Below are 17,766 nucleotides of genomic sequence, written 5' to 3' on the forward strand. Positions count from 1 at the left end.
CCTTGCTTTAAGAAGACACACGGAAGAATTAAAAGGGTCAAGGGGCATTACGGCTACCTATTCTTGAGTGATTCAGAAACAATAAAGAATAGGTGTATGTGGAGAGACCAAAAGCAAATGGTGAAACAAATATGGCAAAATGTTAACATTCTGTGACTATGGGTAACAAGTATCCAGGGCTAGGAGAAGTTCCCAGTGTTACTGTTGCAACTTTCTGTAGCTTGAAATTATTTCAAGATAAAAAAAAAAAAAAAAAAAAAAAAAAAAAAAAAAAAAAACAGAAAACTTTTTCAGTAAAAAGATATCCTTGGTCCAGTAGGAAGACCCCCCTGATCACCTCCTGACAACATTTTGAGATAGAGCCTGTCATTCCCAGTGTAGGCCACAGGCCACGGCTCGGGGAGGCTAAGAAACACACGCCAGGTCCCAAGGCCAGGAAGGGGCAGAGCCAGTACCTGAACCCACGGCTGAACCCGCCGCCCCCAGCACGACCCCGCCCCCAGGATGACTTACAGTTTTGGCTTTGTTGAGGTGTGTCATCTGAATGTAGCCTCGGTCGTGGTGGGAGAGATACAGGAAGTAGAAGGGGAAGCAGACCCAGAGGTAAGCACAAGGCGCCCACGCGAGGACGGTGTTCTGAAAGCACTTGGTGAAGTCGGGGTTGCTGGTGTTCCACGTGACGTTCCACTCCTGCGGGCACAACCACACGCGCGGGGTCAGCGGGGCGCACCGAAGAGAGTCGGGGGCCCGCCCGCGTGGCGCGCGAAACTGGCAGGCACTGGGATCAAGAAAACGGACGATGGACAGGGCCCCGACGCCCGAGGCCCTCCCGGGCCGAACGTGCCAACTGGGAAAAGCGGTAGCTAGAAAGACTACGACCGGAGGAACCAGGGGCAAAGGCGTGCCTCGCGGCCGGTAACAGGCTCAAGGGAGCGGCGGCAAGTGCCGTTCTTCCACGAAACATGGAGACGGCCACTGACGGGAAGAGTCCTGGGTCACGTGAATCACTCCCCCTCTACTGTCTTGTGAGTCGAGGGCTTCCTAATCTTTAATGGCATCACACATCGCCACCGCCACCATCACCACCTCCATCGAGGTATCGGATGGGGACTAGACTTCTTAGGCGGATCAATCACTTTGTAAGTGATCTAAATGTCTAAACACTATGCTGTGCACCTGAAACTAATGTAATATTGAGTATCAACTGGAATTGAAAACAAACAAACCAACCACCATCGTTATCACGAATAACACGCAAACTGCAGTTCTACGTGCCCGGCCCTATTCGAAGTGTTTTATATGTGTCGCCTCCTTTAATTCTCTAAGTGCTTTATCCTTCGTCAGATGGGACAAGTGAGGCCCAGCGAGGCCCAGTGATCTGTCCAATATCACACAGCTGCTAAGATTTGGAGGCGAATTCCAACTCAGGCACTTTGGTTCTGGGGTTCCCTGCGTTTTGCCACCAAGCTATGCAGCCTCAGAAACAAATTTGCTTTAAGGACTTTTATTTCTTAAGAAACTATCTGCATGTTGTTAAAGAGACAAGACAAACAGATAAATAGATACATACGTATACAGATCAAGAATATCTGCCCAAGAATAAACTTCGACCAGCCGTTAGACTTTGGTAATGAAGAATTTAAGTCCCATAGACCACTTACACCACTTTAAGAAAGTCGTTTTACCCTATCTTGGGGTCTCAGTTTCCTGTCTCTACCTTGATTAGGTCAGGTAAATTCAGAGGTCTGAAATGTGGGAACGTCAGGCCAATTTGCCCCACAAATAGTTTGTTATTGTTGTTGTTTTAAGCAGGTTTTTTAAAAAAAATTGTTTAGATTATATGCCAATATTTCAAATCAGGAAATTTCATATAAAAATTTGAATTTCGGGATTCTCAAATAGATCAGAAAATCTGGCAGCACTGGGCCCATACTGCTGTTTCACGATCATCAGCAAGAGCCAGAAAGTAGCCAGTCTTTGGATAAGGGCCACGTGTTCTGGCTGGCCGGTCCCCAGGAGCCCACTTTTCTCCTAGCCTTCTCTCTCCACCACTGGGTACTGCTCTCTCCAGATTTCTGACCCTAACAGCCTTCCTGCAATCAGATGAGAGACACCAGCAAGGAACTCCGAGGAACCCGTGATCGAACGGCTTCACGCAAGCTTCCAAGCTACGTCGATGATGAATGTTAAAGAGGAGATGAATGTTAAAGATGGGAACGAGATCATTTCACGTAGAGAAAACGTGTGACAATCAACGTGATCAAAACAGGTGTCCCAAGCATCCCAAAAAAAGAGACCTAGTCCTGCATAACAATGTGAATATACTTAACACAACCGAAGTGCGTATTGAAAAACGGTAAAGATGACTAAAAAAAAAACAAAGAATTTGACTTAAAAAACAAAAAATATATGTATGGAGAAAGTGCCTAAACCGGTTCTTCAGAAATAGAATTGATAAAACAGTTCTATGATACAAAAGGTTATTTTTCCAGAACCAAGAAGAAGCAATGAAATGCAAACTTTCAAAGATTAACACACAAAGGGATTTAGGCTGGAAACTTCTAAACACAAAGAAACCCTAAAAAAGGACAAAGATCAAGCCTCTATGAATTTAGGTATCTGGAAGACAGACAAACGGCCTCAGGCAGAAGTGATGTATATCAAAGACTGATTATTTCAACTACTTTCACACCACTTATAGTTCTTCAGATGATGGTGAAAAAAGGGATTTGACCGTTGGTGGTTATTATATACGGCAGTGGTCCCCAACATTTCTGGCACCAGGGATCGGTGCGCCTGTGAGAATCTAACGCCTGCTGATCTGAATTGGAGCTGAGGCGGTGAGGCCAGCCCCGGGGAGCGGCTGCAGATACAGATGGAGCTTCGCCAGCTGGCCTGCTGCTACCCTCCCGCTGGGCGGCCACAGACTGGTATCAAGGGTTAGGGACCCCCGGTATACGGAACAGTTTCTCAGCGGCTGTCAGAAAAAGCTCATTCCAAAGGATTTGCCTTTCTAATAAAACAATGCTGGAGCTTGATACAATGCAATTAGTTACGTAAATGAGAAGCTCAGTTTGTGTTTGAGACATTTCAGTAACCCCAATTATTTCTTGCCTAGACCATTACCTGCTTCAAGCCCCTCTGGGCCCTGCTTAGTCCTCCCCCAAACAGCCAAAGTTATCTTATCGATCCATACATCCATACGTGCATCCACAGATACTCTACCCACGCATTCGCAAACCCACCCATCCATCCACCCACCCATCCACTCACCCATCCACATGGCAACACATCCCTCCATCAATCCATCCATCTATCCACCCATCCCCACACCCACCCGTCCACATCTCCCTATTTATTTTTAATAAGTAATATATTTATGTGCTAAAACTTTTTCAAACTACACAAAATGCTATACTGTGAAAAATGAAAAATAAGTCTTCTTCCCTAAACTTACAGCCCACCATGCCATCCCACAAGCAAAGGTAGCATTGCTAACGTCTTAGATATATATTCTTCTACTTGCTTTTTGCTCTTAATAATAGGTCTTAAAAATCACCCCCGCACATGGACAGTCTCCTCCTTTTCCATGCCGGCTGCTTGATACTCCACGGTGTGACGGACTTGCCTGTATTTACTCAGTCTCCTGCCAGCTGGAATTGGGTTGCTCTTACAAACAATGCAGCAGTGAATAAACAACTGCTAAGCACCTTGCATTGCACACAAACAAGCATATTTGCACGATCGCGCTTTATTACAGTGAACCTGCTGGCCAAAGGGTGCACACATTTAAAATTTAGACAGACGCTGTCCTCCAAAACAATACCATCAATTTATACCCTACCTCACAAAGTATAAAAGGCAACTACTTCTCAAACGACTTTGTGTGATAAGCTTTTGACCTCTGCTAATCTGATAGTAGGAAATATCTCACTGTAGCATAACTTCCTTTTCCCTTGATGATAAGGGAAACAAAAGATCTTTCCCTATGTGCTTAAAAGGAGGAAAATGCATACTTGCATGCTTGCATTAACGGGCAGGACAGATCCCAACACCCACTGTCCTCTGGGTAATGGCCTCCAAGGGCTTCCGATTGCCTCTGGGAGCTGATCTCCGCTGTGGCTCCTGAGGCCCCCGCACATTCAAGGCCTGTCTGTTTCTTCCGCAATGTCTCCTGCCCTATTCCCCAGTATGTCAGCTAAGGCATGCGCTTACGTAAGCCTTTGCCAAGCACGCTGTCAGATGCTGTTCAAGGCACCGGGCGTTCAGGAAGGCCATGGTCTCTGCCTGTGAGGCCCCCCTCAGCTGCAGATCACATGACTGCTTCTCTGAGATACCTCTCGCTACATGATCCCCGCAGTGCCTATCGTAACAAACTCCTATTCATCCTTTGAAACCCGACTCAGGTACCTCCTTAAAAAGTCTTCCTCCTCACCCCGCAAACCATCAGCCTCCCTGCAACCTCCATGTCTCCCCCCAACCTCCACGCCTCCGCGCAACCTCCACCCCACCCGCCCAAACCCCGCAATGCCTTTCTTACATGTCTGTCCATGCCTCTGTCCTGCGAGGGCCTCAGGGCCAGAATCATGCCGTATTTACCTTTGACCCCTATCCCCCTAACCAGTAGGTCCCCAGGGGTTAATAAGTAAACAAATGGTACACAAATCATGCCTTTCTTCCTCCTTAGCATTATTTCCGACTTTTCTTTTTTTAGAAAAAATAACAACAACAATCCATTTAAGTAGAACCTGGCACTGACCCCTGGCTCTCTGGTCAAGTGGAAGTGGATTACAATGAAAGCCCTGACCTTGTGTGAACCTGGGCAGGTCATTTAACCTCTCCAAACCTCCGTCTCCTTGTCAGCAAACCAGTCAAAAAAAACACACGAGCCTTGGGACAGACAGTGTGATAAGAATCTTGCATGGGGCTGGCAGTCCTGAGACAATAAATGGTGGCTATTAGTAGCAGCTGCTAATAATTAATAATAATAATTGCCACCACTACCACCAGCACTACCCAGAATCAGGAAGCTTAAAGGACAAAGAAAAAAGCTCAAGTTAAGAAGCGAGCAAGAGGAAATCGGGGAGAACTCAGGACACAGGGTTCAGGGCAGGAGAGACGGGAGACCTGCAGGAAGGCGTTGACTCTGCAGAGAGCCGCTTCCTGCTCGAAGCCAGGGGGCCGGCCTTGACCCGGAGGGCAGAGACGACAGGAGGGGGAAGGAGGCACAAGGGGGCACGGAAAGGGGAAATCCGACCGTGAACGAGAACTTTCACTGCTGCCGAAGACAGACGACGAGGCCGTCCTGCCTCCGGCCCCTGCACAGCCTCAGTCGCTGCTCCCGTCACGGCCAACGGTGGCCCTGACCACAGCTGCCGCAGTCGTGCAGATAAGAGTGTTGGCGGGGGGGGGCCTCCTGCGTGTCCCTCACTGGCTGGGGCCCTGATGTTTCCTCTGTCCAGAGGGACTCCCTCACTACCCCTGGAGAAAAGCAGTGTGGCCCTCTCTATGTGGGGTTTTGGGGGGAAACAGCAAATGCTGAGGTCTGGCAGAAGGCGTAAGGAAGGAAGATTCACTGAGTCTGCCGGTCGCTCACTGCCCTTGACCCCAGGGAGGACAGCCACTCCCCGTCTTTCTTCGGTGGGGGGGGGGGGGGCTCCGCCTCCTAATGCAGGGAGCTTCGGAGGTCGAGCTGGTCAGACATCCCTGCTCTCCGAGTCTGCGAACAGTAGGTCCACTGCCAGGAAACGAAATTGAGCCCTGGGCCATCAGCGCTGGGCCAGGCTCTGCACCAGTCAACAGAGAAAGCACATCACCCGACACCCCGCCTGAGGCGTCTCTTCACGAGACACCGCCAGCCCTTACTCACCATCCACGTGCCCCCCCCCGTCCCCTCCCCCCAGCCCTGATACCCAAGGATCCGGAAGACACGTCCGCTCGGGCCGTGACCTTGGGGAGTTCGCGAAGCTTCCATTACGTAGCGTCACCTCACGCCATCTCTCTCTCTGGGCGGAATAATGACAGCCAACATGCCTGAGCCCAGACCTAAGTCTCCCATGGACAGGAGCCCCCAAAGGCCTCACAGGCGGAGGCGCTGCTGTCCCCCCACCTCACAGATGAGGAAGCGCGGGCACCAGGAGACACACACACGGCATCTTCCCGCAGGTCACGCTGTGGCGGGGACCTGCTGCCCCCGCCACTGGCCACAGCCCCTGGCCCTCTGCGCTCAGCCACCCGCTCCGGCAAAGCTCCAGAGCTCTGTCCTTTTCGGCCTCCGCCAATCGGCGGCCCTTGCCCCGCGTGCTAGTGATGAGTTCTGGAACGGGCGGGCGCTCGACCCGAGACAAGCCAGTCACAGCAAAGACACAAACCCGCTTGTCCCCAGTGATACCGGATGATGTGTGCGGTTGACGGACATCTAGGGAAGCGCCAAGGGCTGGGAGGGAAAGGGGAGGACAAAGCTGACATCACACGACGTGGACGTGAAAGAAACTGGTGCTCGGGGTCGCTGGGGGCTGCTGGATCACGCTTCGCCTGCCGCCCACCCTCCCCTGGGCTTCCCCAATAAACCTGTATTGTTTACGCCACTTTAAGATGAATTTGCCTTCACAACACAAAGCTTCCTGGTAATACAAGTTCCGATCCCCTGTGTCTATCCCCCTTGTCCCTTTTCTTCTCTATTCACTGTGACTTTAGACAACTTACTTAACCTCTCTGAGCCTCATCTATGACGAAGGCTCAGAATACCAATCTCCTAAAGCTATTCTAAAGAGTAAATAAGGTTATATACACACGGCTCAGTGTCACATATTAACATCCAATAGTTATTGACAATAATTTTAATTTTAATTCTCATGTCAGTCAAAAGAAAAAGTGGAGTTTATGGCAGTGAACTCTTAATGTGATTATATTATATTATCGTCGATAATAATAATACCACCTAGCTTTAACTGCGTTCTGTGCGCCAGACACCTGTTTCTGTGCATTTTATATAAACTGACTCATTTAATCGTCATGATCAACTAGGACACTGAGACACAGAGGTGTCAGATAACTTGCGTAAGATCACACAGCTTGCACGTGACGAGGCTGGGGCGCAAGGCGAGGAGGCCCGACTGCTGACCCACGTGGGCGCGCACACCCTGATCCCTAGTGATGGGTAACGTACGAGCTTTAACAGGGAAATCGGAGACAAGAGGAAGATCTGAGTCCTCAGACCAGCACGAAGTTCAGAACCAATTACCTACACCCATTCTCCGTGGCTGCTGTTACAAATTACCATAAACTCGGCGGCTTAAAACGACACAGTTTTTTCCCCACACGGTGCTAGAGGTCAGAAATCTGACGTGGGTCTCCGGAGGCGACATCGAGGTGTGGGCAGGGCTGCATCCCTTTTGGAGGTTCCATGTCTTGGCCGTTTCCAGCCTCAAGAGGCCGCCCACATTCCCGGGCTGGTGGGCCCTTCCTCCACCTTCAAAGCCAGCGGCATCAGGCCAAGTCCCTCTCATGCCGCCATCTCTCTGAGTCTCCCTCTTTCACCTACAGGGACCCTCGTGATGACCGTGGGCCCACCCAGGCAATCCAGGGTGATCTCCCACCTCAAGGCAAGCCGATGAGCAATCTCAGTTCTACCTGCGGTCCTCGCTCCCTTTGCCACGTAACCTGACATATTCACGGGTTTCAGGGATTACGTCGTGGACGTCTCTGGGCGGCCCGTTATCCTGCCTGCCACACCCCCCCCCCCCATCAGGCTGAGTCTGGTCCAGATGGTTGACCAGCCATCTCACCTCAGCCATGCTCGTCACAGAAGCACCACGTACCAGGCATCTCCTCAGCCGGGGCCTCCGAGGGCCCCCACACCCTGCTGCTCCGGCCTGGCCGACGCAGCTCCTGAAGGAACACGTAGCCCAGGCCTGCAGAGACGAGGGCAACAGCCCTGCCCAGGACGCAGGCAGGACAGTGGGGAAGGCTGCAGAGAGGAAAGTGGGTGGAAAACGGGCTGGGGACGTGACTGTACATATCAACGGCTGCTCAGTGTCACCGGTGTCTGGCAGTGAGAGCTGCTCTGATGCTCTTTAGGAACAAGCACCTACTATGCACCAGTTGTCCCACGAGGGTCTGAACGAACATCCACTTTCTCGTTCGATTGTCTCAGTAACTTGCAATGGCCAGGTGTCTATTGCTCAGTGGACAATTATTTATGGGGACTCTACTATGTGCCAGCATCAGTTGGAGGTAAAGTTTCCACGCTGAGTTTCATTCTATCGCGAGAGGTGAATAAACGACGACATGGATGCCTTACGACGAGAATCCTGAAGGGTAAAAGAGGCAGAGAATGACGGCGGGAGGTGGGTGCCATTTATATATCAGGTGGACCGAAAAGGCCTCTGGGCCAGGATGACATCTGAGCAAAGGCCTGAAGGAAAGGAAGAAGGATGTGCCACACGATAAAAAATGCAAATGTACTAGGGTTCCCATTTTAAATCAGCATGAAAGGGCATGTAGGATGCTGATCTGGGCAGGGAAGTTTTCTTAGAAGGATACAGGAAAAACAGAAGCTAACTGATTATCTGCAGGGGGTAGGGCTGGAGCTGGTGAGAGGAAGCAACTATTAGTTTTTGTTTTATTATCTTTTGCACTGTTGGAATTTTTCACTCTGCCTGTATTCCTTCTAACATAATAATGACGATAGCAAAGCAAGCTCACAAATAAACAAACGGCAGCAGCAGGCATGTAAAGGCGGAAATCTCTAAACGCTGAGCTGGGAGCTAAGAGAAAGCACATGTTTATTTGGCCGCCTATAATAATGGCAACAGTTGGCCGGGCCGGGCCGGGCCGGGCCCCATGCTGTTTTCCAAGCATGAGTCCGTGTAAACCTCACAACGGCCCTACGAAGTCAGCCCCACAAACTCCCCTGTGTCAGGCAAGGACTCTGAAGCCCAGAGAGGTTAAGAACTTGTCCAGGCTCACAGAGCCAGGAAGAGGCAGAGCTGGGATTTGAACCCATGGAGACCCAGGCACCGACTAAGCTCTTAACTCCTGGGTTCTACCACCACTGGGCCAGAGGCTTGGAACGCTAAGGGCCTGGCAAGGTCAAGTGGCCTCACCGCCCTGCCTGAGGCAGCCTGGAAGGCAGTGAACGCGAGGGCAGGGTTTCATTCATTCGCTCGTTCATTCCATCATACGATGTTTGTTGAGCGCCTACTACGTGCCGGGCTGTGAGCTAATCATGAGGCTGTGGAGATGACTCGGACACAGTCCCTGCCCTCTGAAGACTCTCGGCCCACTGAAGATACAAGCCACAAATCAAAACACAACCGCGAAGGGCAAACACCTGCGAAAAAGGAAAGGGGAAGGCTGCTGGGACGGCCGGCATCCAGTGGGGGTCTGAGAAGGTGACATTTCGGCAGACTGGGAGGGCCGGGAGGGGCCAGCCATGCAGAGATCGAGGGGAAGCGTGTGCGAGGCACGGGTCGCCTTCTCATAAACGGAGTGAGGGGCCAAGGGAGAGAAGGGAAGGGAATAAAGAAAATAAAAACACAAGAGAGACGGGGACCCCGGCACAGGTGACCCCGGCACAGGTGAGCTCGGACCGGAATCCACTCGCGCCCGCTCACTCGCCTCTCGGCCTCAAGAAAACGGGCTAACGTCTCCCACCCCGGGTCTCCCTCGTGTGCGAAACAGGACTGATGGTGGAACCTACTATGTGCAGGGGCGGGGTTCAGCGCTTAGCTCGCCCAGAGCCGGCTAACAGGGGCGGGGCTGGGGACAGCACAGGGCAGGCTGCTGGCTCAGCATCGCCAGCTGCTTTGCAAGGTACCAACCCGACGGGCCGAGCCTCAGGCCAGTAACAGTAATGACGGTGGCACTGAGACGGCAGCTCTTAGGAAGCCCTGGCTCGTACGGCCAGTGTCTCGTGCACCGTTCCCTTTCATCGCCGGAGCCCCCCGGTGAGGTAGGCACTGTCTTACTCCCATCTTACAGAGAGGGACCTGGGCAGACAGAGGTAGAAGACTTGCTGGAAGGTACACAGGAGGACCTGGCGGAGCCTGGGTCCAAACCCAGAGAGGCCGGCTCCAGAGCCCCAGGGCACAGCCGAGGATGAGGGCTGCGGGGGGAGGAACAGTGCAGAGACACCGCGGGGGGGTGGGGGGGGGAGGCGATGGGCCATTAGTGAAGCCGTATGCAGAACCAATACAGCTGCCAAGGTCGCAGGGGAGCTCGGAAGCAGAGGCGAACTAAGAAAAGGCATGCTGGGCAGCTCACACGCAGGTCAGGGCACCCGCTGGGCTACGGGCCTTAATCCTGTTTACAGAGCCAGCACGGGGCCGGCCGCCTGCCCTGCGAGAGAGAGAGAGGGCGCTGGCAGGCGAAGGTGGGCCAGAGCCATCGCCACGCTGGCTGGCAGCGAGGCCCCTCGCCCGCTGCCGGGCTGAGCTGTGTGACCTTCCCTCGCCCGCTGACTCACCAGAGCTAAGAATAAAGCCCAGAAACGGGGGTAGGGAGGGAGGGCAGCTTCCGGACCTCACCCCCAGCACCCGGGAAGGCAGGGCAAAGAGCCCCGAACCCTCGCCGGACCCGCACGCCTCGGCGAGAGAGGAGCAGGAGGCGCGTGCAACACCAGGACTCCTGTCTTAACAAGGGCTCCGGGGCCGGGCAGACCACAGCCGCCGGTCGCTGGGGTCCGAACGTCAGCGGTGGGCAGCCTGCTCAGACCTGCGCCGAGAGGCCTCCCTGCAGGGCCCTTCCCTGCAGGGCACACACGTGTCCCCACTCTCTCTGTCCAGCCCCGGCCACTTGCTGAGTTCGTCTCCAGGGACCTCCTCTCCTCTCCGGAGCGTCACCGAATCCCCCACTGGGTCACGTCCCGGGGGCCCGCGAGGGGTCAGGCGTGTGCCGAGCACAGGAGGCGTGTGTCTGGGGACGCAGCAGGAAGCAGGATTGACGGCATTCTTCCATTTACTGAGCACCACCGCCAGGTGCTGAGGACCTGGGCATGAAGAGGAGGCAACGGGCCTGCCCTCCCGGACCTGACACCTGACAAGACGTGGAGGGAGGGAGGGAGGGAGGGAGGGAGAGGGAGAGGGAGAGAGAGAAGAAAGGCTCAGAAAAGGAGGCCTCCCTGAAAAGGTGAACTTGTCAACGGAAACAAGGAAGCCGCAGGGGACAGCGAGGATGGCAAGTGCAAAGGCCCTGAGGCACAGGTGTATCTGGCATATTTTGGAGCAATAACAAAGAGGCCAACACGACGTAACGATAACGGGAGAAGTAGTCAGGGAGGAAGGCAGGGGACAGGCAGGGACAGACCGTGTAAGACTCGCAGGCCACTTTCGAGTGACATGGGACCACGGATTTCGCGGGTCATCGTCTGATTTGCGGCTGCGCACAGCGGTTCTCCACTGGAGGCCAGCCCGTCCCTTCCCCGCAGGAACTCTGGAAACCATGGCTGGCGTCACTGCTGCAGTGGGGGTGGGGGAATGCGACTGGAATAGTGTGGGCAGAGGCCAGGGAGGGGCACAGGGCAGGCCCCCGTGACAGAGAGCCACGCGGTGCCGAGAAACCCTATGCTCGCAGAATCCCTGACCTCACCAAGTTTAGAACCACGCTCCCCATCAGGAAGATGGGGATGCGGCTCCTCACCACGTGACACCGGGCAAGCAACCCAGTGCAGACCCAGGTAAGACGACGCACACACGCGCCTAACTGAACCCGGCCAGAGCGGCCGTCCGCAAACGCCACCGTGCTATCGTGACTCCTCACGGGTCCCGCTCTCGTCGTGGCCCTTCCGTACTTCTGAGCTCCTACTATGTGCCAGAAACTAGGCTGGCCGGGTGCAGCAGGTGGAAGAGCCCCCCCCCCCCCGCAAAGAACATCCACTTCCCGGTATCCGGGACAGGTAAGCTGCCCGACACGGTGAAAGGGACGTGGCAGACGGGATTTGGCGCAGGATCTGGAGGTGGGAGAACCTCCGGCGACACCCAGGTGGTGCCCCGGACTCGCGAGGGAGTCATAAGGGAAGAGGGGGCGGCCAGAGGGTCAGCGTCAGGGAGGGAGACGTGAGGTCAGAGCGAGGCAGGGCCACCGGTCAGGGAACGCAGGTCGCCTCGCGGAAAATGCCGAGAGCCTCCGGAAGCCACGCCGCCTGCACTGCGTTTTGGACTTTTGACCTCGAGACTCTAAGAGAACAAACCTGCGCTGCTTCGGGCCGGAAGTCTGCGGTCAATCGTCACAGCGGCCACAGGACACTCGTACGGCCGGCGACGCGGACGGAGCCAGCAGGGGACCAAGCTGGCGCACAAGCTGACGCTCGCTCACACCGCCCGACGCCCCGCCCCGGTGCGGGCCGCGGCCCTGACCTGCAACGCTCTCCAAGGACGGCATCCGGAAAGGGTGGAAAACACGGACTTTTAAATTCCACTTTGATCGTCAACGCGTGACTCAAAGTTTCACATGCATGCGTGAGTGTGTATCGTGTGTGTGTGTGTGAGGATACAGGAAAAAGTTCCTCTGCCTCCCTCTCCCCCACGAGCCCCGGCCCCTCTGCCGGGTCCCAGACACCCTGTCCCCACATACGGACGCAGCCACATTGGCGAGTTTCTTGTCGCTTCTGGATTCCTTTGCACGAAGACAAGCAAATACAACTGCCTGTTCTGATGCGCCCCTTCCTCTACACAGGACGTAGCGTAACAAACACGCCAACTAGATCTTGATGTTGTCACTTAAAAATTAGGTCCCGGAGGCCGGCCTTGTCCTCGCTCCAAGCTTCCTTCTGAAAGCATCCCCGCTTCTCCCCGGAACGAGTGGAGCGCACTGTGTTTACGCGAGTCCCTCCTGCCTGCCACTTGGACTGCTGCCAACCTTCTGCTATTCCAAACAATGACCCAATGAATTCCTTCGGAAACTACCCCCGAAGCTAAACACACACACACACACACACGCACACGCACACACGCGCACAGGAAAGCCCGAAGACCAGCGGGCTTTGCCCCATCGCTCCTAAGCCTCACAGGCGGACACCAGGCAGCTCAGGTGGTGTTTGATAACCCGGGGATCAGCACTGGGGGGTTGGGGGACGTGGGCGGTTATTGATCAAAGGGTACGAATTCCGGGTGTGAGACGAACTGATTTCTGGGGATCTAACGCACAGCCCGGTTAACTATCATTAACAATACCGTAGTGTACACTTGAAAGTCACTACGAGAGCAGATCTTAAACGTTCGCAGCACGAAAAAAAAACAAAAAAAACCCACGATGGGCAATACATAAGGCGAGCGATCTTAACCATTTCACAAGACATCCGCGTATCGAATCACCAGTTGTGTACCTTACACAATTATATCTCAGTAAAGCTGGGGGACTAAAAAATAAAATAAACTCAGGTTTTCCTGGACCCCACTGGTTTTCATTACACTTTTTTTTTTGTTAAATGTGGCTACCAGAAAATTAAACCCCTGTGTGTGGCCCGTGCTGCATTTCTATCGGACAGTGCCCATCTACCCACTGAAAGGTAGAGACGTCAGAGAACTGGCAGCCTGTGGTTTTGCTGCAATAGGACACAGCCACGGCCTTTCATAAACGCGAAGTCCTTTTAGTAATTAGAAATCATAAAGTGACGCTCCACTAGGAAGTATGGGATTCACTCTGCTCGCTCCACACCTGACAAGTATTTATTCGAGTTACCTGGGCAATGACCCCAATCCCCCAGCAGGTGGCCCACTGCCCCTCTAGTCCACCCTCCACACAGCGGCCAAGAGGGTAGCGTCCCCCTGCAGCCCTGAACCGCTCGCGCTCTGCCAAGGAGGCTTCGCTGCAGCCCCTGCGGGCGGCCCCGCTCGCTGACCCGCACCGCTGCCGGCCTCCGGGCCTTTGCGCAGTCGGTCCGGGCGCCCCTCTCCGCCTCGCTGCCCCGACTGCAGCTCAGAAGCGTCCTCAAAGGGGCCTGCGCACCCCCCTTCTCACACACGCCAAAGCCCTCACGGACGCTGTCCCTCTCCTGCAGGGCACTCGCCATGCTCTGTCACGTAACGTCTTTTGGGGACTGTTTGTCAAAGTGTCCTCTATCGCCTTTACTGAAGGCTTCACGTTCTGCACGTTACGGAACGTGCAACGTAGCGCCCAGTACGGTTATGTATAATGTACACGACTAGGACGAACCCTGGGCCTCGCCATCTGTGTAGGTCGGGGGTTGGCGAACTGGGGCCCAGGGGCCACACCTGGCCCACCACCGCCTGCTTTCCGTTCCGGCTCCAGACTCGGAATGGACTTCACATGTTTCAATGTAAGGTGTAAAAAAAAAAAAAAAAAGGTAATTAGCCCTTTGCCAAGGGGAGTCACACTCAAGGTTGCGGGTATGACACTGAGGCCTGCAAAGCCTGAGATATTTCCCCCACACGGTCAGTCACCGAGGGCAGCGAAGGCCCGGGTTCTGCCCCTCCGTGGACCAGTCCCCACTCACTTCCGGGTCCTCCTGGCACGCGGCAGGTGCCGGGGACGCACCTGTGCGTGCATCCCTGAGCAGACGCCAGAACGCAGCTCCGTGAACTGTTAAGTCAGATGCAGCCGACATTTGTGATGACCACACCAGGCGAGCGCCTCCCCACCCCCCCAGGTCCTACGAACACACTCCAAAAGCGATCACAAAAGAGATGGATGTGCGACTCCGTGACGGTACTAAAAGCTGCCGAACGGTACCCTTTAAAGGGGTGAATTATCTGGTCTGTGAATTATATCTCAATAAAGCCATTAAAAAAAAAAAAAAAAAGATAAAACCCAGAGTCATTTCGACTATGTGCAATTGTCACCTTAAACATGCTGTCGTTAGAACCTAATGCTCCTCCACAGAAAAAAATAAATTAACAAACACGCACAAAGACCCCACTCATCGCCTCAGGAAGAGATACATCATCTAGAAGGGATGCCTTTCCATTTGCTGAAAACCAGTTAAATGTGATGTCTTTTCCCTTTGCTAAAGTCGTTTGTAACTAGACTGCATGTCCCCGCCACCCGAGCTTGCTCACCCTCCGCACAACTGACATGTCGGGCCAGAAGATTCTCTGTTGTGGGGCTGTCCTCTGTGTGGCAGAATGTCTGGGGGCACCCCTTGCCTCTACCCCCTAGGTGCCAGTAGCATCCTCCCCCCAAGTCGTGACAACAAAAATGTCTCTAGACATTGTAGATGTCCCCTGGAGGGGGTAGGGGGAGAAGATCACCCTAGTGGACACTTGCTGCCTTAACAGCCATTCATTCACCCCACTCCGGCCACCAACACCTAGTGATGACAAAGACCCATTGTCCGCCAGCCATGCATCCATTTAACACCCTTACTGGGTGAGGCCTGCTTCAGAGCAGGAGATGCATTTGCGTCCTGCCCTCGGGAGGCTCAGAATCTTATATAAGAGGGAGGATGGGAGCGTAACTGGTATGACAAAAGATTTAAAAAGCACTAAGTGCCATTGAAGAGAGAGATATAAATGACAAGAGAAGAGGGAGGGATTAATTCACAAGGCCAACAGGGACGAAAACTCGGAAGAAAACTCCCTTTCCTCACCCACACAGCAAGGACAGTAATCGCTGCTTTTCAGAGTCGTCATAAAGACTACGTCCACACGTTAACTTACTTCGGCGTCACCCGTCAGCGTCACCGTGACAGAGGAAGCCACTGAGGCAGAGGAAGGAAAAGCAGCTTGCCCAAGGAGGCTCAGGCTGCAGGCGGCGGAGGCAGGCGTCAGCGCAGGCAGGAGGGCTCAACACTGCAGATCCTGCCTCCCTGGGCGAATACGGGAAAAACCACGCAGGTGACAACAGACGGGTCCCCGGCGACCGCTCGGCCTGCTGGAAGCCACTGGGCCTGTTCCCACCATGATGCTCAGGGCGGGCGTCTTGAAGCAGGTAGGACCTAAGCGGGCCCACGATGCCACCGCTGGCCGAGGTGGAGCTGGGAGGGACCGGCACCCTGGGAGGAGCACATGGCAGGACCCGAGACAGTCGCTGGACAAGCCCGGGGCGTGCAAGTGCACCCAGGAGTGGCACGAAGTCCCCGGAGGGGACTGGGTGACAGACGGGGCTGGGAGGACAAGTCAGAGCCCCAACGAGTTAAGCGCAGGAAAAGAGACACGTCACTCAGGGGTGTTCCCACCAGGTAAGTGCTGTCTCATGCACACGCTGCAAACGCCAGACTCGTGAGCCTCGCACGGAGGTCCTGGCTGACAGCTCTCACGCCCGTCTCTTGAATGGGGCTGGAAGAAAGCCAGCGGCAACCTCGGACACTCCCAGAGACACCCCTGACCCCACCTCTCCCTGCCCAGAGCCTCCTATCCCGGGAGTATCCCTAGCCCAAGGTGTCTCCTCCACTGGGGACTGAAACCAGAGACGGTGCTCCCGTCCCCGGCAGGCCGCATCGCGGTGGAGAGGGACGTGGACGGAGCAGGCGGTGCTGAAGAAGGGGCCGTGAGCATGGTCCCAGCACCACCGCCGCCTGGCTGTGTGGCCCTGGGGAGGTCGCTGCACCTCTGTGACTTTCAGCCACTCATCTGTCACTGGATCTGTCACTGCCACTCGTCTGTCCCACTCCTGGACTGCTGGCACTCGGTGTCGGCAGGACTGGGAAGCCGCTGGGGGCTGAGTTGGCTGCTGCTCCTTCTCTCGTCCCCTTACTGCTGCTGTCACTGTGGCTGCCGTCATCATGGCTTAAGGCGGCCCCTGCAGCCGCACGCCAGAATGCCGAAGCCCCCCCCCCGCCCGTCGCGGAGCCTGGTGGAAGACTCCGCCCCAGAGTCCTAGCATGCCACCGAGCCGGTAGGCACCCAGGCGACCAGGGTGGCAAGTAGGGACAATGCCGTCACAGAGGCAGGAGGCCCGGCAGCCTGGACGCTGGGCCCAACACAGGGGCTCTGCGGCCTGGGGCAAGTCACATGCCCTCTCTGGACCGCAGCTTCCCCACCTGTAAAATGGAAATGCTGCGAGTCCACCGATCTGGCGGGGCTGCTCTGCGGGCCAAATGGAAAGCATCTGGCACAGTGCCCGGGACCATATGCGAGTAATTGTTATCATCTTACAGTTATTAAATCAGCCCATGACCCTCTCCCGCAGCCTCTGATGCTTTCGGGGGTCCCTAAACCCCCAGGCCGCGGACTGGTACCAGTCTGTGGCCTGTTAGGGGAGGTGAGCAGCGGGCCGGCCGCTCCCCAGCACCGGCATCACCGCCTCAGCTCCGCCTCAGATCAGCAGGAGTTAGAGTCTCACAGGAACACCGGTCCCTGGTGCCAAAAAGGTGGGGGACCACTGCTCTAAGATGCGATGGCCTCCACTCCCTTCTTCAAACTCACGGAGCTTTCTCCCACCTCGGGGCCTCCCACCGGCTGCTCCGGGCCTGGAATGCCCTTGGCCTGGCCTTCCAGGGTCACCTCAAACGCCGGCTGGAGGAGGAGGCCGCGCCTGTCTAAAGTGCCCCTCCCCTCCATTGCCCGTCATTCACCAAAACCTGTGCACTCTCTTCTGCCACCCACACGTGTGTCGGCCGGCATGGGGCAGAGGTTGCCAGCCGGACTCTGGAGCAAGACGGCCTGGGTTTGATTCTGGCTCTGCCATTTACTAACTGGGTGACTTCACCACTCCCTGCCTCAGTTTCCCCATCCGTAAGTAACCACAGTCCCTACTCCGTAGGTTACAGTTGGGAGGAAATTAGCACTGATAAAGCGTTTGGGAGCCACTCAATGCTGTGAGCTACGTCCCTGTTGACTTCTCCAAGTCTCTCTCTCTCTCTCACAC

General features: G+C 54.9%; 1 protein-coding gene across 5 annotated transcripts in view; it reads right to left on the reverse strand.

The window, feature by feature from the left end:
- Nucleotides 1–17,766, reverse strand: part of ABCC1 (ATP binding cassette subfamily C member 1) — a 117,503-nt gene that overhangs the window by 87,178 nt on the left and 12,559 nt on the right. For 2 of the 5 annotated variants that reach the window (XM_036226247.1, XM_016156959.2), the window contains exon 2: nucleotides 514–690. In XM_036226247.1, coding sequence (XP_036082140.1) covers nucleotides 514–690 — 177 coding nt within the window. Of the gene's footprint in view, nucleotides 1–513; nucleotides 691–4,016; nucleotides 4,038–4,540; nucleotides 4,917–17,766 lie in introns of those variants that run through there. The other 3 variants (XM_016156957.2, XM_016156958.2, XM_036226248.1) reach the window with 3 other exon arrangements.

This window comes from Rousettus aegyptiacus, unplaced genomic scaffold, assembly GCF_014176215.1.
Source record: "Rousettus aegyptiacus isolate mRouAeg1 unplaced genomic scaffold, mRouAeg1.p scaffold_m13_p_8, whole genome shotgun sequence".
Taxonomy (NCBI): domain Eukaryota; kingdom Metazoa; phylum Chordata; class Mammalia; order Chiroptera; family Pteropodidae; genus Rousettus; species Rousettus aegyptiacus.